At 39.5% G+C, this 13,356-nt stretch overlaps 1 protein-coding gene across 1 annotated transcript in view; it reads right to left on the bottom strand.

Annotated features, from left to right (window-relative positions):
* The window catches only part of MYO3B (myosin IIIB), a 313,633-nt gene that overhangs the window by 212,072 nt on the left and 88,205 nt on the right, over positions 1-13,356 (bottom strand). The window contains exon 4 of the mRNA XM_032479659.1: positions 669-824. Coding sequence (XP_032335550.1) covers positions 669-824 — 156 coding nt within the window. The remainder of the gene's footprint in view (positions 1-668; positions 825-13,356) is intronic.

Below are 13,356 nucleotides of genomic sequence, written 5' to 3'. Positions count from 1 at the left end.
AGATCTATTTCTTAGACACCACCACAGAATAGCGTTTTAAGCAACTGCCCTTGGAAATAAACATTTATTTTTTCAAATCTACCCTAAAAAGGGGGGTAGGGAGAAAATCACAGTTGCTGTAGATAACATAGACAGCATCTGGGGGAAAAATCATTTAAAAATACTAAATTGCCTCTAAGGAATTTTAACTAAAGAAAATAGGTCCAGAGCATTTTAGAGAAAAACCCCCCAGTGTTCAACCTGTAATCTCTCCAGAACCACTTTAGAGCCTACATTTCTGCTCTCAAGCCTGCAAAGGCCAAGTAAAGATTTCTCACACAGTCTCAGCCACGGCTGCTTTCATACAGTTTCCTTCATTGGTATGTATTTTTAAAATCCACATTTATATTAAACGTAAAAACATATGAACTGGTTTTTAACTAGAACATGAGGGCAGAGTGAGATTTCAGCCACAGTTGAGAGAAATTAGCCACAAGAGCACAAGTGGGAAGCTTGTTTCTGAAGCTCTACTGCTCTCATCCACTGCACGTGGAGGACTTGATGTCATGTAAATGACACTCAAAAATGCAGGATGTGATCATCACCAGTAATAATGCTGGGCAAATCAAAACACAGGACATGCCAGTTTTATAAATAACCAAAGAGAGAAAGCAGGAAGAGTACCATACCTGGTTTTAACAACAGGATTTAGATGCTTCTGGTCTTGGAGGATCTTGGCCAGCTGTTTTTGCAGAAACAAAACCTTTCCATGGACTCCCTTAATAAATGGGTGGTCGAGAAGATGCGTGACGGAAGGCCGCTTTTCAAAATCCTTAATGAGACACCTGTTCACAAAAATCAACAAACAATCCAAAGTACAATCTTGGACACCTGGCTCCCCTATAAATATGGGTGAGAGCAGGAGAAAAAGCTCATTTATAAAACCTGATCACTAATCTTACCTAGCTCTTTCTTTATTCATATGTATCAGAAGATAGAAAAAAAAATTCCCTACTAGTTGAATTAATTAAGACATCAGAAATCTATTTTAGTTTAAGTACATATTGAAAACACAATCAATTTAATTTGAAGTATTCAAAACACTGAAAAAATAGGCTAGTCAGACAATTTTGTCTGAATTTTCATTACAGAAAAATGTTTACAAGGGAGTCAAGTTGGTTGGTCTGTGCACTTTATTTTAGTAGCATATAAAATCACATATTATCACTTAAGAAGTCTTAATATATGAAATGTCCACTCTTTGGTGGTAGGGAAAACATGTTTAGGAGTTTACAAGGATAAAAACGAATCATAATGAAACCTTCACAGAGAAAATTCAGCCCCTTGATTTCTAATATCTTCAGAAAAAGCAGAAAAACCTCAGAACAGGAAGTAGCTGCAATATAATTCAGATGAACTGGAAGGGAATTATTCAAACAAGGAACAAAAACTCCATTCAAAACGGGAAAAATTGGGTTGCATTTAAACTCCTCTGCAGTTAATTGATTAAAACTGCACCAGTGTAACCACTTTCTGTTTCAGATTCAATGCCTTTTTTAAAGTAAACAATTGACTTAGTACATTTTGCTGTATGCTGTATGTTTTAAAGATGATTCTGACAGGAGGAAATTTCTAGTGGAACTGAATCTGATGAATACCCTTTCAATCACCACTGCATTTCCATTCTAAGTAGCTGCCCTTGACAGGAGGCAGAAATTTCAACATCTGCCCTTTTAAGCTATCAGCCTTTAGCTCACATTGGAGGCTTAGGATAAATACTAGATGCCATTCTGCCCACTCCATGAAATAAACGTTTCCAGTTTTCCCAGTAGTGACATGCCAGCAACATCTAAAACACAACGTACTTAAAGTAATGAAATGCACTGACAAATGGTAAAATGTTCAGCCTCACCTTGAACATCCTTTCAAAACATTTAAGCAGAGTTCCTAAAACAATCCTCAACTGTTAGATTTACAAAAAGGCCTTAACCTTTGTGGTCTATACTTCAAGCCACTTTTGCATCCCTCGACTTTTAGTCCTGCAAGATATTTGATAATTCTCCAGTCATCCCGTTTTAGAATTGATTTCAGGGACTTCCCATCTACTGGAACTGGAGTTTTCAGCTAGAAAAGCCAAAAGAACCTAGATTATCTCCATTCTGCTGCCTGCACGTCTATAAATACCGCCTCTACCTTGCCATGGGAAGAAACCAATCATTTGACTTTTATAGGTCCAGGGGCCTTTTGTATAATCTAGCATTTTTCCTACTCAAAATAAAAAATCAGTGCACATGCTTAAAAAATCTATGTTCATGTTTCTACATAGCAATCTTCCCTGGATTCCATGTATATTCATCTGTACATGCATATGTGACTACCAAAGGAAAATAAATATGCTAACATTTCCCTAAGCACCTGGAGAAAAGGGAACCACTTGGTAGTTTATATGGACAGTAATACAGGTCTATGACCTCATCCTCCTGGCTGGAGGGATGGTGTATGAAAACTACCCCCATAAAAACTGTGTTCTCTGAGAGTTCCTACTGAAGATAGACATGGTGGCTTCGAACCCACCCCCAACCCTCAGAGGGCATGGGTAGGACAGGGGACCAAGAACATCTGGAACCTACAGCTCAGCTTGCCGAGCAATGTGGGGCAGGTCACCTTACATCTGGCCCTCATCACCAAACAGACACACCTTCTGTACCCAAGTATATCCCCAAACATGGGGAGAGCAATTTCTTAATAGGTTCCCCCCCGTTTTTTTTTCTTATTGGACAACACTCAACTGCCTGCTGACCAGTGCCAATACTTTAAATGAGTAAACTCAAGGGGGCTGAAAGAGGAGGCATAACAATTAATAGAAAATTCATAGCATGTGAATGGGAAAATGAGCAGGCGCTGAGTCTACCTGCTCCCTCAGGATAGGTGCCTTGGAACAATGTACCAGGTAATTAAAGCTCCTTGGATAAGATTTGAGAGAGGCCAGGAAACCCATATTCCAGCCTTATGATAATAGGTCTCCGCTGGATTCTGGAGATGCAATGAAAGGTGCTACATATTGTTTCATAATTTTAGCATCCAGTGGGGGAGCAAAGTTGCAAACAAGGTTGCAAGATCATTTGGTATATCTCTCTCTAGATCACAGAGGGAGCAAGAGAAATGAGCACTAAATAATGAAGTGAGATAATCAGACAAGGAAGAAACAAGTACATCTGTTGTCTCTTGGAGATCCAAAAAATAAAGATGGTAGGCATTCTACTCTCAGAAGCAATGATCTAGAGGATTTGTTAGTTCTCTTAGTAAGACCTAAGTGGGTTGAATGCAATACCATTGGATCGGCAAAACTGAAACTGAATGTATGTGGGAAGAATGCTAAGCAGAGTTGTGACATATCCAACTGCACTGGAGGATTTTTAGGAGAAGGACATGAAGACCTTGAGGGTATAGCCTCATTCTAAAACATTCTTGCATACTTTTTTCTCATGGGGAGCAAAGAATCAGAATGAAATGGAATTATTATTTTACCAATAAATAGGGGAAAGTTCTGTCTTAGGAACAGATATGGCTGAAAGTCATGCATTACTAGATACCAGGTATCGGAATCACAGCATTTCATTTGTTTAGCAAACATTTATTACACAACTGCTATTAGTCAAAATAAATCAACTCATAAAAAATCATGACCCTTTTCCACAAAGAACTACAATCTAATTGTAAAGATGGGAAGACAAAAGAAACATAGGGAAAAATGGAAGCCAGTGTTTGCTTATATATTTAGAATAAGAAATAGTCACACAAAAGTATAGTTTCAGAGCTAAGGGACCAAGATTTTTTATTTTAACCCTTCTTTTACGAGATGAGGAAGTTGAGGTCAAGTCCCGACAGTGATGAGGTCAATTCCCTGACTCCCATGAGAGAACTCCTCCAACATGTGGTTAAAAATGGCACAGATACACGGTGCAGAACAATACTAGGTTGTGTTGGGGCAGGAGGAGTTCCAGTCAGGGAAGACTTAGTGGAGAAGGTGAGAACTGAGTTAGATTTAAGGGGAAAGTTCTGGAACTAAATTGAACTCAATTGGTGGAGAAGATGTAGTAGAAGGCATTTCAAGGCTGGGAAACTGGATCAGCAAGACAAGAAGCCAGACTAGGCAAGCGGTGTAGCCAGGAACTCAGGAGGCCACCAGAAAGTTGACCTTTACCTCTTAAGCTGTCTGCTTTGAATGCCTCAGAACAATTCTTTGCTTTCATCCTTTTACCAACTTTACCTAGGGCATATACTTTATTGCTTAAGATGCTGAAGTTTTGTGCCCCAAACTAATACTGTTATGTTTGTCAGCTTGTCATTTCTGTCTTATTCTCCTTGCAGGCAGGGATTTGGTGGATTAAGATAGAATGGACTGCAGGGATTCATAAGAACTCCTGACAGCTTCCGTGTCCTTTTAAAAAGTATGATTAAATCCTCTAACTTGATTTGGAGAACAAACATGGAAAACTAAAGAAGTTATGATATGCTTATTCATTTCATGATTGCTTACAAAACAAGGAACTGCAAGTTCCAGATGCAGGATATTTTCTCCCAGCCAGGGGTTGAGCAGTTTTTACAAGAGAATGTTTAAAACGTTGACCTCCATATGGGAAATGAGGGCTGACCAGGGTGAGGTAAGTTGGTGAGACACTAGACACACAAGACATTCCATTGAAAAATATAACTAGTCTTCTGGTCAAAAAAGTTTGGGAAACATTGGTGATTCTCTAAACCAAGTAAGTGGAGTTTCACAATGCATGTGAACATATTAAATGTTATCAGAAGTAAGAAGATAAAGAAAACAGCTTAATTTTGTGTAAGTCCTTGTTTCTAAACTTACTTGGCCACAGATCCTTTTTCGTATCAATGGAACCAGGGCCCTGAAAATGAAATTCTTGGAAGCTCTGCTGTGAGACATTAGTACTAGACTTTTGGAATGGGCAGCTGAGCCCTCATCTCAGCGACTGAGGGGAGACACTCAGAGCCCCTAATTGTCACCAGCATGTCTGAGACACTTGTAGGCTGCTGTTTCTGCTGAATACAGCGTCTCAAACTGGGGAAATGCATTCCCCAAGTTCAGTTCTTCCCAGAGTCTTTTACTTTCAAAAAAAGAAATTGAACAAGGTCTGGGTTGATGGAAAAGAACTTTTTTTCTAAAATCATAAATAATTCTTTCCTTCAGTCCCAGATTTTTTAAAATCACTTTTTAAAATCTGGGTTTAGATGTGGTTATCCCTGTGCTAAGATAAAAAATGAATGAATAAAAAAATTAAAACTACCATGAGATGTATTACCTGGATTTACCCTGGGTTTACAAGTCCATGAAGGTTTGAATATGACAGAAAAGTCCACTAGAAGAAAAAGGAAGCAAATTTCAGCCTTGAAGGAAATTAATCCATTATGTAATCTGGAATTCTAGTATCTTCCATCATGCATTCTTGATTGAAGATTAATTCTCAGAATTCATTAGTGTCACCACATTAAACATAGGTTGTTGCAGACATTTGCTGTGATCTCTGAGCCTGGCTTCTGCCAGAAAGAGGCAAGCAGGAGGCATTTCTTAATGAGAAACAAGGTGGGGCTTCTGTGTTGGACTCTGGAGCTGGCAGTGCCTGTATTTATTCTGCTTCCAAATGATAATGCTGTTGAGACACAGCTGCCTAGTAAACTGCCATTTCATAACCAAAGAATCAGATGCCGGGCAAGGGGGAGCTATTTATCAAGAGTCACGAACAGGCATGTTTACTGATGAATAAACTACCCTTGATAAAGAGCAGCTGAAAAGTCAAAAACTAAAAATACTCATGAACTTAGTGAGAAATGCAGGTGAGAAAGCAATTTTATTTTACACATTGGGGCAAAACTAGATTAAAACTCAAGATTTATGTCTCTTCTCACTTCTTTTTTAATATGCTATCTTTTGTACTCTCTGCTGTTTTCTTGCAGGTTTGCTACTTAGGTTGTTAAGTGTTTCTATTGGTACTGAATATCTAAATGTTTCTGATCTGAGCAAACATTTCTCTGCCCCGTGATGCACTCGCTGCATCTGCAGTTCCTATCACTGTTGGACAGAAGTCTGAGTGACAAAGAGGCCGCTGCATCAAGAGGAGAAATCCTCCAGAGGGTACACTAATTATAGGTTAAATATCGGAGCCCATGGTGCTCTGTCTTGGAAGGAAATTTCCATTTTGGAAGACAGGACTTTGACAAAGGCAGGCATTTTCCCAAGATGACTAATGCCTCAAGAGAAGACAGGCTGAGAAACCTGACATTGTGTGTTATTTTAGCAAAACCTCACCTCCCCATTTGGTGGAATACTTAATGACATCTCGGTTTTCATGAAATTTACAAATATGGCACATGGTGGTGTTTTAAAGTCTCACTGGGAAGAACTGAAATTGCATACTAACTTCACACATCGGATGGGGAAGCAAGGTCCTCACCTGAAACAGAGGTGAGGACCAGGCAGACCTACTACAGTTATCAATCAGAGAAAGACAGTCAGTATTCGATGAAAGGAAAAAAGGCCTCAGAAGGTAGGATGGAGAGTTTCAGAACAGGAAGCTCAGTCTTTTTCATGGAGTAGGTAAGTGAGAGCAAATTCTGTGTGGCGAAGCAGGAGAGAGACTGCGGGGCTGCACGACAACAGGGCAGCTGCGATCTCACCTGAAATAACTAGGTGAGGAGAAGGCAGACACAGTGTTAGAAAGAACAGTAAGTCAGCCCCACCTATAGACAAAGCCATCAGCACCGAAGGTCCAGAGTGAGCTCAAGAGAACACAGGAAGAAAATGGAAATGGAAGAATATGGCATGTCCTGAAGCATGAGGCTGGAGACAGAGAAGAGCCAACTTTTCTCACCCAGAGAAGACTCAAAGAAGGTGAAGAAAGCAGCCAGAGAAAAAGTGTAGGGCCATTTGAAACCAAAAGATTAAAAACTAAGAGCAGAAAGGACAGAATCTCCCTCCAGAGTTAAGGAATGTGCGCTACGGTAGCTGGTGAGAGTCCCAGTGCAAAAAGAGGGTCCAGGACTGGAGGGCCCTTCCAGGGCAGAGAGCCACCGTGTAAAACCCATATGACCAGGGATGTAGCCTGTGTGACACCTGTGAACACAATGACCTCTTCACTTTACCCCTCTGTCTCTGTTCTGTGATCAATAGTAAACAATTAGAAAAACCCAACACTCCCAAACTCATTCTATGAGGCCATTATTACCCTGATACCAAAATCAAGACAATACCAAAACCAAAAATTATAGGCCAATATCTTTAATGAATATAGATGCAAAAATTCTCAACAAAATGTTAGCAAACTGAATACCACAACACATTAAAAAACACTATACACTATCAAGTGGGATTCATCCCAGGGTCACAAGGATGGCTCAACATACACAAATCAATCAGTATGATACACCACATAAACAAAAGAAAGGACAAAAACCACACGATCATCTCAATAGATGCAGAAAAAGCATTTGATAAAATTCAACATCCATTCAAGGTAAAAACTCTTACCAAAGTGGGTATAGTGGGAACATATCTCAACATAATAAATGCCCAGACTAACTCATTGTGTTCCTAAGGAAGGTGATCTGGTAACAGAAATTGTAGATCCTCAAGTACTGCTTGTCTAGGGGACAAGCTGGGGGCCATGGCGGGGAGGGGCTAAGTTAAAATGAGTTCACTGGATCAGGGACAGAGGACAGAATCAGTCCAGGAGGAGGAGGAAGGAGTAAAAATGCCAGGCAAGGAGGCAAAGTGAGGAGAGAAGAAGGGCCAAGAGGAACCAGGCCCAAAAGAAGGAACAAGTCAAGACGGGGCTCAGAGGACACAATAGCTGTCCAAGCAGAAGCCAAAGGAGAGCAGGTGGTGGAGGTGCCATTTTACTATTGTTGTTACTGCCACTTCCTTCTTCTGGTTCAGCTGTGTTTCCAAGTGTCATACAGCAGTTGCAAGGACTTGGGGTGAGCAGGCCCTCCAATGGATGTGCTGTAGCCTGATGTTCATGTTTTAGGACTAAGGCTGTCTTAAGGACTGTAACTGGTGGTTGCAGGTCACCATCTCTCACTCCTATTTATTTTCTTTGTTTCCTTCTTCCTTGGTTGGAAAAAGTACTTCTCAATTAAACAGATATGCCTCCAGGCAAGTCCAGCCATGTGGTTCAGTCAGGGTGCCCAGAAAAAAAACGAACCATCACTCCATTGCCCGGTCCCAGCACCTGCTCACTGGACTGTTAATCTGTGTTCAAACCCCACCCTCTGGTTCAAAGGGCTGGGGAAGGTGTGTTCCCTGGGAGATGGGAATCTTGTGATAGCTCCATCTCTCAGACTGCAACGCTGCCGCTTCCCAAGGATCTGGGTATTGGCTGCTGCTGCCTCTTGGGCTTCTGTGAGGGCTGAGGGTCAGCCCTAGACCCAGCCAGGAAACCAGATGTAGGCTTTGGCTTCCATTAGAGGTCTTTGCTTCAGGTCGAAATTAAGGAAATATCTGCTTGAAGCTGCCCAGGAAGATGAGGAGCAGAGGGGAGGGATGGCTGAACCCAGAAGGAAGGGGTTATGTAAAATATGGGTGAGTCAGTGCAAAATAACCTAGATGTTGGCAAGTCCATTTTTTAAAGTTATTAGTCTTTATGTTAATTATTAATTAATATAATAGAGATTCATATAATATATACTATATATGATTATATTTAAATTACTAACCTAGATATTTTAAATAGGCTTGATTTATTTAAATAACAGTATACTTAATCACCAAACCTATTATCCTCCTAAGCATGACACATGTACCCACCCATTTTAAAAAATGTTTGGTCCCTATCATTGGGGCAGTAATATATAAAGGTTTAAAGTTAGGGGTTAGGGTCAAACCTAATTCTACTTCTTATAGGTATGTGATGATAATATGCAAGTTAATTAAATTCTCTGGGCCATACTTTCTTCATCCGTAAAATGGTAATAATGTCATTGTGGGGAGTAAATGAGATAATCCATATACAGTGCCTGGTATACAACAAGCATTCAATAAATACCAGCTATGTGGACCAGCCACTGCACTAGGTGGTAGGGATACAGTCAGTCAGCCCACTGGAGGAAGACAGACATGGCATACCCAATTCCAAGCAGGATGAGTACTATAAAAAGAAATGTTAACGTGCAATGGCTTCTTGAGTCAGAGTTGAATAATACCGTGTCCATTAATTAGCTACTTTTCCTCTTAATTAGCTACTTCTTCCCACCACTCAGGGCAAAAATCACTATCTGATAGATGTCCTGATCAGAACTTTCAAGTTCTGTGAGAATGAGGACTTTTAGGGTCTAACAATTTAGCAAAAGTAAAGAACTTCAGCTTTTTCAAGTTCAAGCATTTGGGTACTCCTGTTTTTGACTGTCTGGCTAATATCTTTGATTCAAAAATCAATTTCCATTTTGAAAAACAGTTATGGTCTGCTTCTTAGTTCAGGTTTAAGTGCCAGGGAATACATGAATTTTAATCCTTCCCTTGATCCTACTTGCCACGCTGTCTGGAATTAAATCCATAATTCTCATTTGCATGCATTTTTTTCCCTACAAGAGGAAGCAATGGACAGTACCCAGCCATTCCCTATGAGAAATGAACAGACAGTTCCACAGTACATGACCATTACATGCTGAGGACTGAGGTTGGGGCTAGGAGAATGCAGAACAAACAAAAGATATTTCCTCCATAAAAATTTTATCTTCTGGGGTAATATCAACTTTCCACAACTGAAATATTTAAAGATCCAGGTGGGACTGAATTCATTGATTCATTCAAATACTTACTAGGTATTTACTGTGAATGGCATCACATCAAGTGCTTGGAAGAAAAGATGTCTGGAGTGAGACATTAGCTTTCACAGAACTTAGAAAGAAGTAGTAGAATAGATATAGACATAAATAACAATTATTAAAGACTAAAAAATGTAAGCACTAGAGTAGCTCAGATGAAGTAAACAATTCTAGCTAGGAGAACAAGTGTTTCACTTGACAGATAAAACTTGGGTCTTAAAGGATAAAAGGGATATTGACAGGAAGTGCAAGGGAGAATTCCAGATGGAGAGTACAGGAGGAATGGAGGTCCACTGGTAAAATGCTTGGCTCATAAGGGGAACGGAGTAGAACAGAACAATTCAGCTGTAATAGAGATAGGGTGAGAATTTGACCAGGAACATCTTATTCAGAACCTAGAAGGCCATGCCAGTGAGTTTGGATTTTCTTTCTTAGCCACAGTGAACTGGCCTTTGTGAGCAGGGAGATAACACAATTAGATCATTACTTTAGAAAACAAACTGGCACCATACTGGAGACTAAATTAGAGGGAGAGAAAAGGGGAGGGTAGAGATCCACTTAGGAAACATATAGTCTGAACTGAGGAAATGGGAAGGGAAAAATGATGGTTACAGCTGTAAAAGCTGAAGACAAGTCGAGAGTGTAGAAAGAAAAACAGATGCCAGTGGACTCTTAGGTCAAGTTAAATCTAAGATGAAGCTGTAGCTAAATCTTTGTGAACATAACAATCTATTTTTTACCTTCACTACCCAACTATAATCTCTCTCAATGGAAATGAAAGGTTTTTAAGTTACCAATTCCATGGTCTCTTTTCATTCTGTCCAAACTCTATGTTCACTGATGGCCACCGCTAACCTGCTCCATCTTAAAACATTCTCTTTCCTTGCCTGCAGTGATGCTACATCTTTTGGTTATTCTCTTACTTCTTTGACCACTTTTGTTCACTTATTTTCACTACCAGGTAGAATAAGATGACAAGGGAGAGGAGACAGGGTAGGCAAAGACAAGGAGGAGGAGAAGTAGAACAACAGCCTTTATGTCCACAGGCTTGGAACTTGCTCTGAACAACCATAGGCTTTGCCTAGTGGATCAACTGAACTAAATAATACAGAGAGAATTTGCATCCCATGGAGAAGACCATCCCTACTCCCAGAGACTCATAATCCCAAACAAGTCTGCAGATTCCAATGAAAATAAGTGGGTTTAACTACAGTGTACATATCTGGCACAAAGTAAAAATTTAAAGTGTAAGAATATCAGCAAAAACTACTCCATAAAATTTATAGCTGATAGATTGCTGCAAATAAGATTCATAATAGCTTTAATGGGGTATAATTCACATACCATACATACAATTCACTCATTTAAAGTTATAATTCAAAGAGTTTTAGCATATTTATACAGTTACACAGCCATTATCATAATCAATTTTTAGAACATTTCCATCATCTCCAAAAGAAACTCTGTATCCATTAGCAGTCACTCCCAATTTCCCTTAAACTTCCTCAGTCCCAGGCAACTACAAATCTACTTTCTGTTTCTATGGATTTCATAAAATATGTGTGGTCTTTTGTGACTGGTTTCATTCACTTTGCATAATATTTTCAAAGTTCATCCATGTTGTAGCATATATCAATACTTCATTCTAAATAATTGCTATATAATGATCCATTGTATAGATATACCACATTTTGTTTATCTATTCATCAACTGATGGACATTTGGGTTGTTTCCACTTTAAAGCTATTATGAATAATGCCGCTATGAGCAAGTTTTTATGTGCATATATGTTTTCATTTCTCCTGGGTATATATCCTAGGAGTGGAATTCCTGGATCATATGATAACTTTATGTTTACCCTTTTGAGGAACTACAAGACTGTTTTCCAAAGTGGCTGCATTATTTTAAATTCACATCATCAGATGCAATTGATTTTCAATACTTCATCTTGTTCTAGAAATAATTTAAGGCATCTTACTACAACATGTGCTTAAATAAATAAAGCTATGGATAACAGGCAAGATAAAATCAATTAAAATCAGAAGAGAAAAATGAAACAAAGAGGAAATTAGGAAACAAAAATAGGAATTAGAATTCCAAATAAACTACTTTGTTAGAAGTGGTCACAAATTTGGCTCTAGGTTTTCAAGCAGCCAGTGTAAAAGGGAAGATATCGTCTGTTCTATATTTCTTAAAATCCATTATATAAAAACATACCAGCCACTTGAAGAATGATGATGATGATGTTGATTGGTAAGGAGACTTGAGATATATAGCTTTCCTGAGTTTTCACAGAAATGTCTATATAATGTAATGAACATTATTTCCCTCCAGTAAACACAGGCATGCATTTCATAGGATTGTTTCTTATAAAAACTCTTCAACCTCAACTGGTATCTTCTATCAAAGAACCATCTCATAAAAAAATTCTCCCTGGGTAGCTAATTCAAGGAGGCACAGAGCTCTCTGATCTTAATCCAGGGCTGTATCTACCAGCAACATGGTGAATTTTTATACAGTAAAGTCTCTTAATTCCTAACACGCTGAGCACAGTGCCCAGATGCTGGCATCCATCAAGGAGAAGAAAGGTGGGGTGCCCAGATACCATGTGCTGTTCACTACAAAGAATGGAAAGAAGATTGCTGAAAAAGTTTAGCCTATGAATCAAAAGCCACTCAAAAAAGGGGAGGGGAGGTTGGGAGAGGGTGGGAAGAGGACTGGAGCACCACACACAAGTGGGCATGGAAACAACAGGACAGTCAAATTTTCCTCTTAAATGATGACAGTAATGGTTCCTACTGAAATTTCAGACCATAGTACACAGTGAAGGTGGAGGTGGGAGGAGATTAGAAATAAGAGGAAAGATAATGGCCTAGTTCAACAGTCTTGCTGGCATTATGTCTGCCCATATTTAGTGCCCTTCCTTTAACATGTGTTCTTCTGGTAAAGATTTAAATTGACTAAACATTTCTCAATTGCCAATTATATAAATATTATTGATGGTATGAAATCAAATTGGGGAAAATTGACTAAGCCAGGTTTTCATTAACAACCAAACCAGTACTGAACAATCTGGAGAAAATATTGTCGGATAATAAGTAGTTGTAAATATCTTATGCAAACCAGGGTTTTGCACAGCTACTGACTACCTTGGTTTATGCTCCTGAGGACACAAACTAGCACCATGCCTGTCTCCTGCCACCTCTCTGCCCAACTTTGACAAAAAACTTCCAAAGGCGATGAAGCACAAGGCCAAAATGATTGCTTCCGCTGCTCTTGAGAGAAAGAGTTTTCCCTGAGGAAGTAGCCACCAAGGGAAGCCAGTTAGTGCTGCACTTCTGTGCCTTTAGACCAAGAAGTGAACATTTCACCCCTCCCCCACCACCAGGGACGTCAATACAGTGCCTTGTTCAATCACTAAATTTTCGCAAGATAAAATATTTTCCTTTTTTAGGCAAGGGAATGAGTAAAGACTGTCAAAGAGAGCCTGGGGAGTCCTTAACGCCCTTCCATTAACATGAAGGAGCAGAACAGCTC

Source organism: Camelus ferus, chromosome 5, assembly GCF_009834535.1.
Source record: "Camelus ferus isolate YT-003-E chromosome 5, BCGSAC_Cfer_1.0, whole genome shotgun sequence".
Taxonomy (NCBI): Eukaryota; Metazoa; Chordata; class Mammalia; order Artiodactyla; family Camelidae; genus Camelus; species Camelus ferus.
Note: the sequence above shows the minus strand (reverse complement) of the source record. Positions and strands in the feature narration are given on the sequence as shown.